The sequence below is a fragment of the Schistocerca serialis genome, chromosome 9 (assembly GCF_023864345.2).
Source record: "Schistocerca serialis cubense isolate TAMUIC-IGC-003099 chromosome 9, iqSchSeri2.2, whole genome shotgun sequence".
In the NCBI taxonomy this organism is placed as follows: domain Eukaryota; kingdom Metazoa; phylum Arthropoda; class Insecta; order Orthoptera; family Acrididae; genus Schistocerca; species Schistocerca serialis.
Window position 1 is genome coordinate 380,900,528 of NC_064646.1, and position 17,880 is coordinate 380,918,407.

The 17,880-nt window shown below is 39.5% G+C and overlaps 1 protein-coding gene across 1 annotated transcript in view; it reads left to right on the forward strand.

Moving 5' to 3' along the window:
• LOC126418896 (WASH complex subunit 2) overlaps positions 1 to 17,880 on the forward strand; it is a 191,581-nt gene that overhangs the window by 51,027 nt on the left and 122,674 nt on the right. Inside the window, exons 3-6 of the mRNA XM_050085910.1 lie at positions 2,082 to 2,279; positions 5,581 to 5,726; positions 11,474 to 11,699; positions 16,083 to 16,247. Of these exons, the coding sequence (XP_049941867.1) occupies positions 2,082 to 2,279; positions 5,581 to 5,726; positions 11,474 to 11,699; positions 16,083 to 16,247 (735 nt within the window). The remainder of the gene's footprint in view (positions 1 to 2,081; positions 2,280 to 5,580; positions 5,727 to 11,473; positions 11,700 to 16,082; positions 16,248 to 17,880) is intronic.

The following is a 17,880-nucleotide window of genomic DNA, read 5'->3' on the forward strand; positions in this document are numbered from 1 at the left end:
GGCTAAGTACAGGGCTAATATATGGAGCAGAGTGCTTTGGTATCTTGCTAGATACCCCATCGTATCCATGAGAATCCTTAGTTAGTCTTCAGTGATTAATTACTGACTTGCTCTCCCCCTGTTAATATCACAGAGGTGTATTTCAGATAGCAAACTTGGAAAGCTGTTTTCCAAGAGTGTTATAAGATTCCCTGTGGAAAGTAAGATTTTATTTAATTCACCTGCTCTATTCAGAAAGTGAAACATACATGTATCTGACTTGTCAATAACAAAAACATTTTACCAGATATTGATTTTATATCCTCCACATTGTGCTGTGTGCCGGACACTTCATTCATGATCAACCATATTGTTTTAATTTTGTTGTAAGAATTATCTATTCTGTTTGCATAGCGCATGCTTTTTGCCTAAGCACCTTACAGTACTGTTTGTAAAGGGCTACTGAAGCTTGACTGTGATTTGTTTCTAACAGTTCAGGAAAGCGACTTTCATAGAGCATGAATGTTGATACATCATTACTATAAACTGCATCATCATGATTAACAGCAATAAAAGAGCCATTTCAAGTCATTGCATTGACAAGTTTGTGCCAACCATATAGACTCACTCATTTCATCAAGCAATTCATTGTTGAAGTGAGGTCAGTGCAAGACTGGTTGGGAAGTACTCATGTCAGTGTAACCTGACCATATTACAACAGCAAATATATAATTAAAGCCTACATTCCCCAGCTTATCATAGCTTTAGTTGTCAGTATCATGTTGGTGTATAATAACACCAGATATTATGGAGTTTGGAACAGAGAAGCCATTTGACTGTGATTTTCATCTCTTCAAGTCTCTCTCAAATTCTAGAACAGTCATCCAATGTGTAAAAAACACTTGCTGTTGTTCTACAAGGGAAAGTATCCAGGCGATGAACTAACATTCTGACAGGGTGAAACATGCTAAGGTTTATAGCTGACAGTGTGTACCTAGTTAGTGCAGCATCATTTTTCTAGGTCTACTGCATGTGAGAATCTAGGAAATGAGGCACTCTTAGGGAACTGGCCATTGAAGCTAAAGAAAGAGTGACTGTAGTTAAGATACAATGAGTTATTATCAGTGAAATTTATCACTGACCTATGTCACACTTATTTGTGTGTTCCTGTTCAAGGTGATTGTGGCTTTGTTCATTGATACTGATTTGAGCTCCTGTTCCTTCAGTCGTAACATTGGCTCTGTTTTGTGCCTTTGGCCATTGACTAAGTATCATTCATGGTTTCCCTTACCTTATAAATGACTGACTGTAGAGTACTTGAGAATTATTTATTTTCCTATTTCTTCCCCAGTGTATTCTGTATCTTGACAAAATAGTTACTGGTCTAAAAAGCTCGACAGCTGATACACTTTTCCCTTTAGTTTTTTCTGAAGGCCCCACTTCAGTTGCTCCTATTTTGACATGTTGCAAGTAGGTCTTTCAGGTAAATTGTATACATTATGTTAGCTAAAAATTATTCCATTCCATTGTGGCAGATCACTGCAGCAACCAGTTTCAAATTATTCAAGAATAAAAATTATCTTGGTTGCAAAATTATTTAATATCAATGATGTGTTTAACCCTTTTGGGGCATCATCAGATTGTGTAAAAGTAGCTGGATATGTCTCATCCATCATGAACCCATATAAAATGGAAAATGGACACAACAGTAACTAGGTATGTAACCCATCTACCATTGAAGCATTTAAAATTCAAGTTGGGCTGTGAGCACACCAGCTAACTCCACCATACCAGTACAAATAGGACTACACTTACAAAAATGTGGTATGAGCTGCATGCACTGCCTTGCATTTTATAAGTTTTTATGACGTATGGGCTACATATCCAGCTACTGTTGCTTCTATTTTCCATTTTATATAGCTTTGTGACAGATAGGTTGCATATTCATCTACTTTCACACAATCTGATGACACCTGAGAAGGGTGAAATGCATCATTGATGTTAAACAGTTTTGCAACCAAGACTGTTTTATTCTGGATTATTTTAAGTATTTTCTCTATCTCAGTATCACCTGCTATAAATACAATATTATGGTCTTGCAGAACCTGGTGGCCAAAACACACACCACTCAGAAAATGCTGGATGAACTTGTTGAAGACTTAAATACGACATCATCTGCTGTTAACAATGTAACAAATTCCTTCCTTTCACTGGCAAACACGCAGTTTGTTGAGAACAGAGTAGATGATGATGATGAAGAGACAAAAGTTACAGCTGACTCAACAGTTCCCTTGCAGAAGGTGAGTATTATTTTTCTTTAATTTTGGTATTGTTAACTTAAATATGATTTGTTCTTATGTATGTAACAAAACCTTTGTAATAAGGGCTTGCAAGCTTTAAAGATACCTACACAGTGAAGCAAGGGCTCCAAACTTAAGATCCATTTTCAACATTATCTGAGAGAGGGGGCTAGTGTACACATACTAAGATAGGAACAACTGGAACAGTGCTGACACAGACGTAAATGGGAGAGGAGGGGGCAAAAAAGTGGTATTCTACCATGAAGTTTTAGCAATTTATAAGAATTTTCAGGAGAAGGAGGCAGATAGGAAGAGGCAAAGGGAATGTAAAGTTGTAGGTGACAGAAGAATTTAAGTTGAGAAGTAAAGAAAGTGAAAGCTCAGTAAATTTTATCAACAGTTCTAGCGATTATTTTTGTGAACGTTTAAATGTGGTGCTGTGTTTTGTTCTTGTGAGTGTGTTCTTGACATAGTCACTATAGCTAGAATATTATTTCTTTGGTGGATTCAAATTAAAGAAACATAAGCTGATACTGTGACTGTAGACAGTTGCAACTGATCTCTCTTTACAGTTGCCCCGTTACTCCCTCGCTACACTATACTATGGGCTCCTTTGTTCCTTCTGCCATTCCATTTATCAGACACAGTGGTGCATTGTAATGTTCGGTGATACGTATCAATGCCATTACGGCATTTTCTGATGTCTTATACTGACCTATGTAGTCTTCATCTTGATCTTTTATTATTTATTTCATTTTCATTGTGTGATAATTAATGTCCTATTCCAGTCTGTTCTCCAATCTATATGCTGATTTTAGCCTTGTCTCTTGTAGAAATTCCTGTAATGTATCTCTCTCTGTTGTTAGCTGAGTAGCTCAAGGTTTTCACAATAAAAATGAATTTTTCAGTGCTGTAAGTCAAAACTGGTAGTGCACACTGGTTGTACGCTTTTGTTTCAGACATTTTAAAAGTTTAATGTGAATTTCTCCTGGCACATAAAATGTTGAAATAACTTATGGGAATGCAGCCGGGTGGCATATTTGACAACCGTCGATATTATGACAGGTGCACACCCTGTCATTTTCAAGGCATAAATGCTGCACTTGTGCCTTTAAAATGACAGGACATGCACCTGTTGTCATATCAGTGGTTGTCAGAGGTGTCACCTTGCTGCATTCCTGTAAGTTATTTGAACATTTGAAATTTGGTTCTGAAATAATTTAGCAAAAGATCTGAACTCTTTTTAACATCTGTTTATTTCTATTGCTGTGTATAAAGTTGTCTTCGTCCACTACCAAAGAAGTTTAACTCATTGTAGTGGTGGGAGATACACAGGACATACCAGAGTGTCACTGACAAACTTCCAGAGGCTGTTAAGTGATACCTTCTGAGTAGTTTGGTATAAGGGACACACAGTCTCCAGCAGCTTGTTATGGAGTTAAATGCTTGCTTGATCTTTTTTTTCCCTGCAATTTGCACTGCCTCCGCATTGCACTGAAAATAGTGCACAAATGTGCAAATATCGTCAGTACGTGGTGTCTATCTTGTTTGAAGACAAACTTTTTCCATTCACTCACTATGCTTCATACTGACAACAGTAATGCTCATTATACTGTTCATTCTGAAGTTTGCATTCAGTATGGCTTGGTTTGTCGCAGGTTTGTTTTTCTGGCAGTGTTGATTATATGTTAACAATGATAGACAGCAGTATGGATAGAATTACTGATGAAGGGCTAGCTAGCTTCACTGAACGCAATGGAAGAGTGGCATGGTGATGCTAAACTGAGCTATTCCTGGAACAGTAGCAACCACATCACAGTACTTTTGCATCTGAGGGTTGTTGCGTTCCTCTTTGTTTTTTGTTGTAAGCTTTGGCAATTTCATATTACCTGCTTCTTCATTTTCAAAGAAACAGACAACTGAGGTAACAAATCTATTGAATCATTATTACTCTGTACTGGATACCATGAATCCCTTATAACAAAAGTTCTCACAAGTTTCTCCTGAACAACCTCTGAATGTTTGTTGTGGATTTCTGGTTCACCTTGTATTGCTTCAGGCACATTTTCTCAGCATTTGGCCAATATTTTCAATTTCATTTTTGCAATATGTAGCTCCAGTCAACCCAAACAAATACTGCTCATCACATCTTTCATGCGACATCCAGTGTCAATGAAAAGCATCAACCCCTTTCTACCCCTCTGTTCCAAATAGAACGTTTTTTAAACTGAAAATTTATGTTCTGCTTCAGTAGAGTGGTCCCAAATTAGTTTAGTGTGTATTCATTTTATTAATATGTATTAACAGGGATAGTAGAATACAAATAATAAGCAGTACTCCAGAAGCAGCTCAGTAGTGCTGCTGCATGGTGGCAGCAGTGAGCATGGACCAGGGCGGTGCAGTCACTGCTGGATTACTAGTTATTTTTCTTGTCTTCCTGCTCGTGTTAATCCATATCTATAAAATTAATAGGTACTAGACTAATTTGGGATCACTCTATCAAATGGGCACATCACATTTTGCTTTAAAAACAGTTTTGTTTACAACGGGAAACAGATTGACAGTTTCCTTTGAAACTGGGCGAAAGATGTTTTGAGCAATCTGTCTCTGGGCTGACTCCAGCTGCACAGTACAAAAACAAGTTCTTCCATTCATTGTTGAAGATTATTCCCACTATAAGATAAACACTGCAAATAAATCATCATAGGAACATTGGTTGAATGATTGCCTTGTTTCCAGATGGTGTTAGTACAGATTTTGTTCATACTGAGTCGAAAGCTTTGTCAGAATCATAAAGCATGATATCCTCATCAAGTTGATTGGGCAGCACACTGGCTTATGATGTAAGGGCATGAATTGAACGAAAAATTAATTCACAAATCAGATTATCGACTGGTTGTCTGGTGTACTGGCCAGTCTTTGCCTGGTTTTAAGTTGCTTTACCACACATGATAATATGCGAATACCATTTGATTCCCCATCTCCTCCACTTCTGAAACAAAACAGCCATGTAGTTAAATTGTAAATACATGCAGAACAAAGTTTGTGATTGACAGACCAATGGCGGAAGACTTTCTTCCCATAAAGTAAGTGAAAATCGTGATGAGCAGGGTATCTGCCCACAGAAATAAAATTAAAATAATTGTTGAATCATGGTTTTGCAATTGCACATCATTTGTGTGATACCACAGGCTGGAAAATTTTTAAGAAGGTGGATGTACATCATTAAGCACATGAAGGTGATTTGAATACGTCTTCAATCTTTGTCATTTAACATTTTCCTCTTTTTTCTGCTGTACAGACTCCATCTAAAGCTGAAGTTGAAGCTGAAACAGTTGATATGGTGCGTGAGGCACTTACTATTGGTATGAGCATCATGGATACTATGTTTGAGACCATTGAGGTTCCAGCAGTGAGCGACAGTGAAGAAGATGAGAGTTCAGCAAGGTGAACTACTTTCTTAAATGTGCAATACTTCATTAAAGGCAACAGAAACCATGAAAGCATTATTCTTAAAATTGTTTAATAATAATTGAATATACAGTTATCAAATAATTGCTACAAAAATCAGACTAGTCCTGTAGATTTATTACTTTTATGTTATCATATTGTTTTAAATGTGTAATTGCAGAGCAGCAACTTGTGTTAATCAGAAAAACAGCCAAAGTTGTAAATTTCACTTTTCTTTACTTGATGACTAGTTTTGGGTCAGGATCCTTTTTCAAATCATCCTGCAGGGCAGAAAACCAAAATTGCAATGAAGTAAAACACAGCTATTGCCAAATTATTAAATGCATGTCAGTAATACGAAAATATTGTTTCAAGATATACGTATCAGTCCCAATATGTAGTAACACGGTTCACGTTTTCCGTCGCACTTCACATAGCGTAGACCGGGAACCGTCTCCTAGGCATGCCCGATGTGAACTGACTGGGCACGGCCCGTGCTGCCTGAGTTTTTGTTGTTCTGCTGGCAGAGGTCGCGGGACTCTACTTGCGGCAACTACCCGTCTGTGACGCACCGTGCCGATGTGCGCCTCCCATGGTCTTTCTGGTGGCTACTGCACTCCTCCTCCTTCGGGGGGGGGGGGGGGGGGGGTGAAGCCACTGTGATCCACTGCGTCGGAAGGTGGAGCGTTGTGCAGGAGTGATGACCTTCACATCCATCGGAAGGCTGGAGTCGAGAGGATCTGCCAACTCTCGAGCCGGAACCTTCGAATACGGCTGGAAGTGACCCACACGAAGAGGCCCCCGACGTCCCACCATCGGAGCCTGGGACAGAACGGGAGACAAGCCGTCAAACTCCGGATCCTGATCCACCTCGGGAGGGGGCAAGACCCAGTGGCGGGGACGATGGGGAAGGGACGACCACAGGTGAACCAGCCTCCTGAGAAACCGGGCCTGCGAGGCCGGCTCTCGCTGGGGCATCTCTAATGATGGCGATGCCAGTGCTGGAGCCACTGGAGGCTGCCAAGGCTGAGAACCATCGCAGTGCGGCAGAGTCACAGGGGGGAGGGGCGGTAGCATCCCCTGAGAAACCAACACGGGTGCCGGCAATGGGGAAGCCGGTGCCCGAGGGGTCGGAGGGTGGGTGCCCAAACATGGACGTATCTAATTTTGGTGATGATGTACCTCCCAGTCCCCCGCCTGCAAGGTATAGAGCCGGTGGCCATTTCGGCGCAGGACCACCGCCGGTATCCAACGTGGATTGCGACCAAACCCACGTGCCCAGACCGACATACCTGGTAGAAAGCCGGGTACTCCGTGTTGCGAAGACTGGCGAGGACCAGGCTGGAGGAGGTGCAGCAGAGTCCTAGGTTGGCGTCCGTGCAGGAGCTCTGCGAGGCTGCGTTCTCCCATTGGTGTGGTCCGGTATGCCATCAGGAAAAACGTCAACGCCTCCTCCGCAGGGAATTCATGCACATACTTATTCATCTGTGTCTTAAATGTGCGCACCATGCGCTCGGCTTCCCCATTCGATTGTGGATGAAAGAGGAGAGAGCAAACGTACCGAATACTGAAGCGCCTACAAAAATCCTGGAAGGTCTGCGAAGTAAACTGAGGTCCATTGTCTGAGACCAGGGTGACTGGCAGACTTTCCACAGAAAGGATTTTTGCTAGTGCCTGGATTGCAACTTCTGAAGTGGTTGAGGAGCAGTGAACCACATATGGGAATCGGGAATAAGCATCAATGACAATGAGCCAAAAGCCATTGAGAAACGGGCCCGCAAAATCGATGTGAACACATTCCCATGCCTGGGTTGCAGGCGGCCATGAAGAGAATGCTGACCTTTGAGATGCCTGTTGGCTCGCACACTGGGAGCAGGCAGCCACCAAGTGCTCAATTTCTCTGTCAATACCGGGCCAGTACACATGTCTGCGAGCCAAGGTTTTAGTACGGGAAACACCCCAGTGCCCCTCATGTAATAACGTGAGGACTTCCCTTCGCAAACTTGCAGGAACAACCACGCGAGGAGCTGTATCATCGGTAGCCAGAAGGAGAACTACTTCCAAGACGGAGAGGCGGTCTCGTAGAACAGAATAATTACGAAGAGGGTCCGAGGCCTGGCCTGGAGGTCGGGATGACCACCCCTGCTGAATGAGGCGAACCACTTTCCAGAGAACCGGGTCAGCTGCCGTTTCCCTGGCAACTCTAGAACTAGTGATCGGGAAGCCATCAACCACCTGGCGGGACGCCACATCCAAATGAAAACACATAATCTCCTCTTGATTGAACTTAGGATCTGGGCCCACCGGAAGACGGGAAAGAGCGTATGCGTTGGCATGCTGTCTGGTAGGGCAAAAATGAATGTCATAATGATACTTAGAGAGGAACAAGGCCCAGCGCTGTAGTCTGTGGGCCACCCTATCCGGAATCTGAGAGGCGGGGCCAAATAACGATATTAACGGCTTATGGTCAGTGATTAACTGAAACTTCGTGCCATACAAGAAAGGGTGAAACTTGGTAACAGCGTAGACAATGGCCAAAGCCTCTTTTTCCACCTGGGAGTAATGGGCCTGCGCGGGACTAAGAGTGTTAGATGCAAACACCAGTGGCTGCTCGAAACCATCCACGTTGCGATGGGCCAGGACTGCCCCCACCCCATACTGCGAAGCATCTGTAGCCAGGACCAACGGCTTATGGGGGTCAAAAGTAGCCAAACAAGGCGCTGACGTGAGGAGGCCCTTCAAGGAGGTGAACGCTCGCTCGCATGCAGGCGACCAATCAAAAGGGACACCCTTCCGCAGAAGGCAGTACAGGGGGCAGGTTATGGTAGAAGCCCTGGGAATGAACCGGTGGTAATAGACAATCTTGCCTAAAAAAGCTTGTAACTCCTTCAGCGAAGCTGGCCGCGGAAGGTCGACGATACCTTGGACCAAACTTCCTATCGACTGGACGCCGTGCCGAGAGATGGTGAAGCCCACATACTCAATGAACGGTTGGAAGAAGTTTGACTTACAGAGGTTGCAATGCAAGCCCACGGACCTGAATTTGAGAAAGAGGGTGCGAAGTTTGTGCAAGTGTTCCTTCATGCTGCGGCCTGTGACAATTATGTCGTCCAGGTAATTAATACAATGAGGGATTCCAGAATGAGATTTTCACTCTGCAGCGGAGTGTGCGCTGATATGAAACTTCCTGGCAGATTAAAACGGTGTGCCCGACCGAGACTCGAACTCGGGACCTTTGCCTTTCGCGGGCAAGTGCTCTACCACCTGAGCTACCGAAGCACGACTCACGCCCGGTACTCACAGCTTTACTTCTGCCAGTATCTCGTCTCCTCGTTTCAATGAGGGATTATTGATGTGACGTGCTCAAGATAACACTGTAATATCGCCGGGGCAGTGGATATTCCGAAGGCCAACCGCTAATATTGGTAAAGGCCAAGCGGGGTGTTGACGACCGCCAGCCGTTTGGAGTCCTCATCAAGTGGTATCTGATGATAAGCCTCCAAAAGATCGATTTTCAAAAAATATTGTCCTCCCGCCATGGCGGAGAACAATTCATCAGCACGAGGCAAAGGATAGGTGTCCACCACCAATTGGATATTAATGTTGGCCTTGAAATCGCCACAAAGACGCAACTTTCCTGAGGGTTTCCTGACAATAATGAGGGGCGAAGCCCACTCACTAGAAGAAATGGGAAGAACGACCCCGAGGGTCTGCTTGTGTCTGTGTATGTGTGGATGGATACGTGTGTGTGTGCGAGTGTATACCTGTCCTTTTTTCCCCCTAAGGTAAGTCTTTCCACTCCCAGGATTGGAATGACTCCCTACCCTCTCCCTTAAAACCCACATCCTTTCGTCTTTTCCTCTCCTTCCCTCTTTCCTGATGAAGCAACTGTTGGTTGTGAAAGCTAGAATTTTGTGTGTATGTTTGTGTCTGTTTGTATGTCTATCAACATGCCAGCGCTTTCGTTTGGTAAGTTACATCATCTTTGTTTTTGGATATATTTTTCCCACGTGGAATGTTTCCGTCACATATATTGTTTTTACATCCAATTTTCCATGGTTTGTAATTCATGTTTAATTCAGTAGTAAAGAGAATTATTTGAGGAATGCATGTAATGTCCTGGTCAGAATGTAGTATTGGAATTTGATGTGTCTTCAGCAGTCCTGCCAGTTGATCTGCTGGTGAAGTGACTCAGGATACAGATGAAAAATGTTTATGTACAAAATGTGAACAGTGCTGGTCTGACTTATTCCAGAGCCACTCACATTTTCTCTATAGCTAATATATGGATTACAACAAGTAGCAACCAGACATCAGTTTTAGTCACTCTACACTTTAAGTGTAGTGCGTTTTCATTTGCATAGCATTCTAGTGCTTATCCAATAACAACTTTTTGAACTGTCATTCTTGTTGGATGCTGTATGAAGATACCTTGGTAGATACAACTTTACTATTATCCATGCATTCCTTCTTCATTTGCCATAAAGAAGTAGATAATTTAATTTCTCTCACTCTATGAAAGACCTCTTTTAAGAAGTAACGAGCACTTTATGCATGTGTACTATACTACAGAACTGGAGGATATACAACCTCTTTGCACCTTCATACTAGTATTGCAATGGTGCAACTTGCTATTTTCTTCTTACCAGATGCAGCATGTTTCATTATTTGGGTAAAAATTACAAACTTCCGCAGAAGTCAGCAGGCAGTTCTGTACTCTGAACATATAAATGAGTCCTAAGTTCTAAATGTTGTACTTCCTCTGGAACTACTTACCAGAATTTAGAGAGTGTAATGTAGTTAAAATGGTCTTGTTGAGGTCTGTGATACTAGTAACAGAAATACTATACTTATATTTGAAAATCAAAATTGGTAAGAGTATGTCTAGTTAATGTATCTATGAAAAGAGAGAAATAGTTGTTTATTGAGGATGTCCTTACAATTCATCTACATGAAAATGGAATTGTGATATCGCAAAGTATTCTATAAATATATGAAGTGAATAACTTGGCTTGTATTATCTCAAGTCATGTTGACTCTTCTTTGGTTAAATATTATTTTGCAAAAGTTTAATGTATGTACTATGCTTACTGCTTGCATGGCCGTATACTACTGATTGTTCTATCTGAGTAATATTCATGGACTCTTAATCTTTCTCTTCTTTGCAACGTATACACTGTGTTGATTGTAAACGACAGTTGAAAAATTTTTGCTGGACTATATACTTAATTCAGAGTAGAACATTCAGATTTCAGCAACCACCCCATGGTTGTGGAAAGGCTAATCTCATGTTGTATCCATTCTTGTGGAAATGGTTGTATTACAGCATAATTTGAAAGTGCCTGTGCTGCATGGGAGAAGACTCTAGCAAGATGAAGCTTGGTCTACGAGGCGTGCACATGTAGTGCACTTGAGCTGCACATCATCACTAGAAGAATTGTCTCCAGATTTGAATACCAGTTCAGCACACCGTTTTAATGTGTCACATGTAATCATCACAACTCTACAAAAAATAGATGATTTCAGTTTTGATATACAGTTTTTTTTTTACATTTTTGTGTATACTAGAAACCAATTGCAGTGTATAAGCTTTCATAACCCAAAGTAGGTGATACATTTCTTCAGGTTTCAGATTTAAAACTTTCATTTAGAACATGGAAGCAATGTAAAATAGTAGAGAATAGTATGGTAGTTTGGTCTTCTAGTGATAGAAGAAAAAATTTTGAAATGTAACTGTTCCACAGCATGGGGCGTATTATACTGCGGCCAGTGAATCCTTATGCAAACCGCCCATTGCCATTTCTCATCGGTTCACGTGAATTTTACGAAGATGATCGAGTGGGGCTGGCTGATGTGTTCAGTGATGAAGAAGAAAGTGGTGTTCCTGGTGCTACTGAAATACCATCTAGTGAGAGTGCCAGTGATGTTGAGGCTGATTATGCCATATCTGACAGGATGAAACGACGAAGGGTATGTAAATGAATGTTACTGTCAATTATGAACAAATTAAGTTAACATATTTTACCTTACTGCATGTGTTATTGTGAGCTTATAAATACTTGCCTTCAGATATCAATATATTCGTATTAACGTATGTAGGTGGTAAGGTGAAAGAGACAGGTAAAAAGGTGATCTCTCAGCGTCTTACCTTTTTGATATTTCATTTTCCTGTTTTGTTAAGGTCTTCCCACTTCTGTTGCCCATTTCTTTTTATATTGTGTTTTATGTGTACTCTTTGATATACAAGTTTAGTTTTCATTTTTGACCTACCACACACTAGCAGCTCTTTAATATTGTGTGATGCTTATTCCAAAACGAAGGGCCATTTTAAATGTTGACAGTTCAATATCAAGTTGCATGAATGCAATGATATTGATTGCTTGTGAAGTCACAGAAGTAATTGATTTCATACAGTAGGTGTATGACTGTTGGCGAAAGCAAATGGAAAAAGGCTTCAAAAATATTTGTGTGCTGTGATTCAGTTTTTGTGTTTGAAAGGATCTAAAGGTGCTCAAATTCATCAAGAGCTGTGCCTAGTTCATGGGCCTACACTAATGAGTAAAAGAACACTCCTGTCAACTGGTTTAGTTTTCGGGCTAAGAATTATGCAGAGGGGTAGAGGCAGCTAGCACAACATTATGAAAAGTGCTTAGACTGAACAGTGATTAGGTTTGTGAATTAGATTTGTAGGAAACTAAAACTGACAAAAATTTTTGTAATGAAGATTTTTTTTTATAAGGAACCCTTACCTTTCAAATAAACTTTTTAATCATTTGTTAGTTCTGTCTTATATAACTATTCAAAAAAGCAGATAAAAATTCGTTTGATACCTTCCTGAGAGCAGCTTCCATTCCGTCCAAATTAACAATGTAATTATAGACCAGATGCGACTCGAATTCAAAGAAAGAATAATGACAGCAATTGAAAGATTTATAACAAATAAATTAACAAATGATGGAGCTGATCCACCTTGGCACACAAAATGGGTAAGAACACTGTTGCAGAAACAACAAAAAAGCATGCCAGTTTTAAACAAATTCAAAATCCCTAAGATTGGCGATCCTTACACAAGCTCGAAACTTAGCACTCACTTCAATATGAGATGCTTATAATAGTTTCCACAATGAAACTTTGTCTTGAAACATGGCAGAAAATCCAGAGAGACTCTGGTCATATGTAAAGTACGTTATCAGAAAGACACATTAAATGACTTCTCTGTGCAATAGCAGTGGAAACACTATCAATGACAGTATTGCAAAAGCAGAGTTATTAAACCCATCATTTCGAAGTTCCTTCACCAAACAAGATGAAGTAAATATTCCAGAATTTGAATCAAGAACAGCTCTCAACTTGAGCAACTTGGAAGTAGATAACCTCAGAGTAGTGAAGCAACTTAAATCACTTGATAAAAGCGAGTCTTCCAGTCCAGACTGTATTCCGGTTATGTTCCTTTCAGAGTATGCTATTGAAATAGCTCCATACTTCTCAATCATATACAACCACCCACTTGACGAAAGATCTGTGCCCAAAGACTGGAAATTTGCACAGGGCACATCAATATTCAAAATAGACAATAGGAGTAATCCACTAAATTACAGTTCCATATCATTAATTGTGTTCAAACATTATGAATTACATTGAAGAGAATGGTCTATTGATACACAAACCAGCATGCATTTAGAAAACCTCACTCTTATGAAAACAACTAGCTATCCACTCACATAAAATGTTGAATACTATTGGCAAGAGATTTCAAATTTATTCTGTATTTCTATATTTCTAGACTGCTTTTGACACTGTACCTCACAAGCATGCTTGTGGAATATCATCTCAGTTATGCGACTGGATTTTTGATTTCCTGTCAGAGAGGTCACATTTTGTAGTAATTGATGCAATGTCATTGAGTACAACAGAAGTGATTTCTGGCTTTCCCCATGGTAGTGTAATAGACCCTCTGCTGTTCATTATTTACATAAACATTTTAGGAGACAATCTGAATAATTGTTGTAGGTTGTTTGCAGCTGATGCTTTTGTTTATCATCGAGAAAAATCAGAAGGTCAAAACAAATAGCAAAATGATTTAGAAAAGATATCAGTCTTGGCAAAAATTGGCAATTGAACCTAAAAAATGAAAAGTGTGAGGTCATCCACATGAGTGCTGAAAGGAATCTGTTTAACTTTGGTTACATGATAAATCAATCATATCTAAAGGTCATAAATGCAATTAATATCTAAGAATTACAATTATTAACAACTTAAATTGGAGAGAATACACAAAAATGTTGTGGGGAAGGCAATCAAAGACTCTGATTTATTGGCAGAACGCTTAGTAGATGCAACAGATCTATTGAAGAGACACTATGCTTGTCTGTCCTCTTTTGAGTACTGCCTCACGGTAGGATTAATGGAGTACATTGAGAAAGTTCAGAGAAGAGTAGCAGGTTTTGTATTATTGAGAAACAGAGGGGAGAGTGTCATGGACATGATACAGGATTAGGGATGGACAGCTTTAAAATAAGGGTGTTTCTTGTTGCAGCAGGATCCTCTCATGAAATTTCAGTCACCAACCATTTCCTCTGAATGCAAAAATATTTGGTTGACATCGGCCTACAAAGGGAGAAATGATCATAATAATAAAACAAGGGAAATCAGAGTTTGAATGGAAAGATAGAGGTATTTGTTTTTTCTGCGTGCTGTTCGGGAGTGGGAGAATAGAGAATCATTGTGAAGGTTTTTTGCTGAACAATCTGCCAGGCACTTAAGTAGATGTAGCTTGCACTTTCAGTCTCTCCTAAGGTTTGGGTTGACTTTCCTTGCACTGGACATTTCTCCATAAGCTTTCCAATTCCCTTATGCAGGATTTTTTTTATGTATATAATTGTGGGCTTTCAATTAAAATATGTTACTATAACAGCTTTTGCTAATCCTCCTTCTCTTGTTGAATGCTGAATTAACTTTTAAGACATAGTAACCTTGGACATGAAATGTGAATGAAATAATCATCTTAAAAGCATAAAGCGTGGTGAGTAGGCACTCCTCTAATGTTGAAGTGGGAGGAAATATGAATTTAAACATTGTTTACTTCTTGTAGATTTTGTTGTGGAGTTGTTTTCAGTGACTATTTTGGTTTGAATTTATTGCTGTCCCTCCTCCCACCTAACACAAATTTAAAAATTTGAATAGAGTTTCTAAAGAATTTTGAAGTATTTGCAAAATTTGACCTTACATAGTGCCAAACATGAAGCAGGCATCATTGTTTGTATGATAAAAGTAGACTACTCTGTTAAATTTGAGAGTCTATAATTTGTAACACCAAAAATAAATTTAAAAAATAACTTGCAATGTGTGAATGATGTTCTGAATTAATTTCAAATTCTGTGGGTGCTGGTATTTTTTATTACTACTTCTACTTTAGTTGGGACAGACTGCAGAGAAACACCAAGTATCTTATGAATCACAGAAGATGCTGTATTTCTTCCCTTATGTTATATTTATCCAGAATTGTGGTAATCTTGCTTGGTATTTTGTGGATATTTCTAATATAGATATGTCCTGGAGGCAAGTGACATTTATGTTAGCTGGTTTTCTATTTTTGTACTTATCATGTTTCCCTTCTTTATTGTAATGAGTCTTCTTCTGCAATAGCTTAGATTTCATAATCTTTCTGCCCGTACTTATACCACCATCAGTACCTCCCCCTTCTATTCATGCCTGGTAATGCTGGTGTGCATCTGTATCTAAAATTATATTTGTTACTCTTTTCTCGAATAATTTATTGTTATGATCTGTTTTTTTTTTTCCTCCAGTTCGAATAGATAGAAATGATGCAGTATTACGAAGGTATAACTAGAAAAACGTAAAATATATGCCACATTTGGTAATTGTGATACAGACAATCCATTTCAATATCATACTATTAAAACAACATTACACTTAAAAAATTGACTTCATTGGCACTTTCATGCAAAGACCTTGGTTACGTCTGGTAAATTTAGAATGATGTAGATATTTGTCAATAAATATTTTTAAGTACTGAAGAATTCTTTGAATAAGGGTAAAATGACTTTGAGCTTCAGTGTATCAGTAAGGAAGAATATTGGCATGTAATTTAACATGTCTTCTCATGTGTGGCACTAAAGGGAAAAATTTGTCCTTAAGTCTTGTTCTACATCATGGTTAAACATCGAAGCTACATGGATACAATGGAAATGAATATATTTGAGTGAAAATGAAAGGAAAAGAAAGAATTCATGTTTCAGTAGCATCTTTGTTTGTGTCTACCATCTCTGTTGCAGACTCTGAATCTCTGAGATGACATAATTAACTTCTCTATCCTCATCCCTCTGATTCCAGATACCTAGTGTCAGTGGAAGTGAAAATTCTGAGCCTGAAAGTGAACAGCTGAACCCACCTATGAGCCATCACCCAAAGCAGCAGCATGTGGCACCTCCACCATCAGACATGTTTGGAGAAGAGAATTCTCATAAAGTACCAGATGAGCAGCCTCCTTCAGGTGTGGTGAGTGGAATAATTAGTGTTAAATTCAAACTGATAATATTCATTTGAAAAGCAAGCCTCAGGCCTCTACTTATCATTTTATAATGTGGACTAAAGTCCCATGAGATTTAGGGACAGAGGTGGTGATAAGGGAAGACTTAGATGTCTGACAAATATCATAACCTTACAGTATAGCAACAGTCAGGAAATGGATTTAATTGAATTGTTCGAAAACACTATCACTTTAAAAAATGATGTATCTCATTGAATAGATGTAAAAGTGTTTGGTTTTTTGGTACTTTGTTTCCCTAAAAATGTAATGTAGTATGCCCTCTTTGCAGTTATATTTCTTGTTCCACTCTATTGCTATTGTAACTTGGAAAAATTTCAAAAGCTAAATGCCGTAGGTGGGAATATTTATTTATTTGCTAACTTCGAAATGTAATTCTGTGTGATAGAAGCTGTGAAGTTTCCTCAGAGTTGGTGTCTGCTTACAGCCTTCATAGACAGACATAAGTTGATGTATAATAGCACATTTATGTGCTTTGTACATGGCATGTTTACTATTACTTTGTGTTTAAGGTAGATGATTGAATCTTACTCGCTCAAATTTGTGTTCCTCCTCACCATAATCAGCACACCATTAAGTTAATGAAATTAATTGCAAGCTTTCACAGCTGTCTGCAAAGATGTTTTCCTCTGTCGCTTTCCGGGCAACTATGTGCACTACTTTGAAATGGGACATGTTTGTACCTTATTTGAATGCCACTACTTTTTGATACCCACTGTTCAACTATTCTTCAGCTTCTTCAAATCATTAGACTTTCAAGAGTGCTCCTTGCAGAACCAGATTAATTACAACAGTATGCAACTGTAAATATGCCCTTTACTTAGCATACGATCCTGTGTCCATCATCTATAAACAACAAGAAAATGACCTGTATATTACCTTTGTGTAAGTGGTGTCTGTAATTATGTTGATCATGAAAGTCTCTGTAGGTAAATCTTTAACTGGGATTCCAGTTGTATTTAGTGTGAACCAGTTATTGCGGATGATGTTCATTATATTCTGATTTGCGTTCACCGCAGCTGAATGAAACTATGAAACCTTACTGTAAACCACATGATGGATCCATGTAGAATTGTTCCAAGTTCAGCTATAGGAACCCCATAGTCATGCCAAATCAGCATACTCACCGCTGCCCATGAAAAGCTATGTCTATAACTCTAGCTGTTCATTTTGTATATTAATAACCTGGCTGACACACTAACCACAGACTTGTTGCAGGTGATGCAGTTATACATAATGAAGCACCAGATGAAAAAGATGTACAAATTTGTTGTCAGATATTGATAAGATTTCAGCTTGCTTTAAAAGTACAGAAATGTAGAAATGTACACATCATAAGACACTCAAAAGTCATGTCCTGTGATTACAATATCAGTCACATTTGGAATTGGACGACACCTACAAATACCTGAGTGTAGCAGTTTGTATGGATATAAAATGTAATTATCACATAGGGTCAAATGTAGGTAAAATTGTAGGTGACAAACTTCAATTCACTAGCAGGGTACTGGAAAAATACATTTGGTTAACAAAGGAGACTGCTTGCAAAACATGTGTACGTCCCATTTTAGAACAGTATTCCAG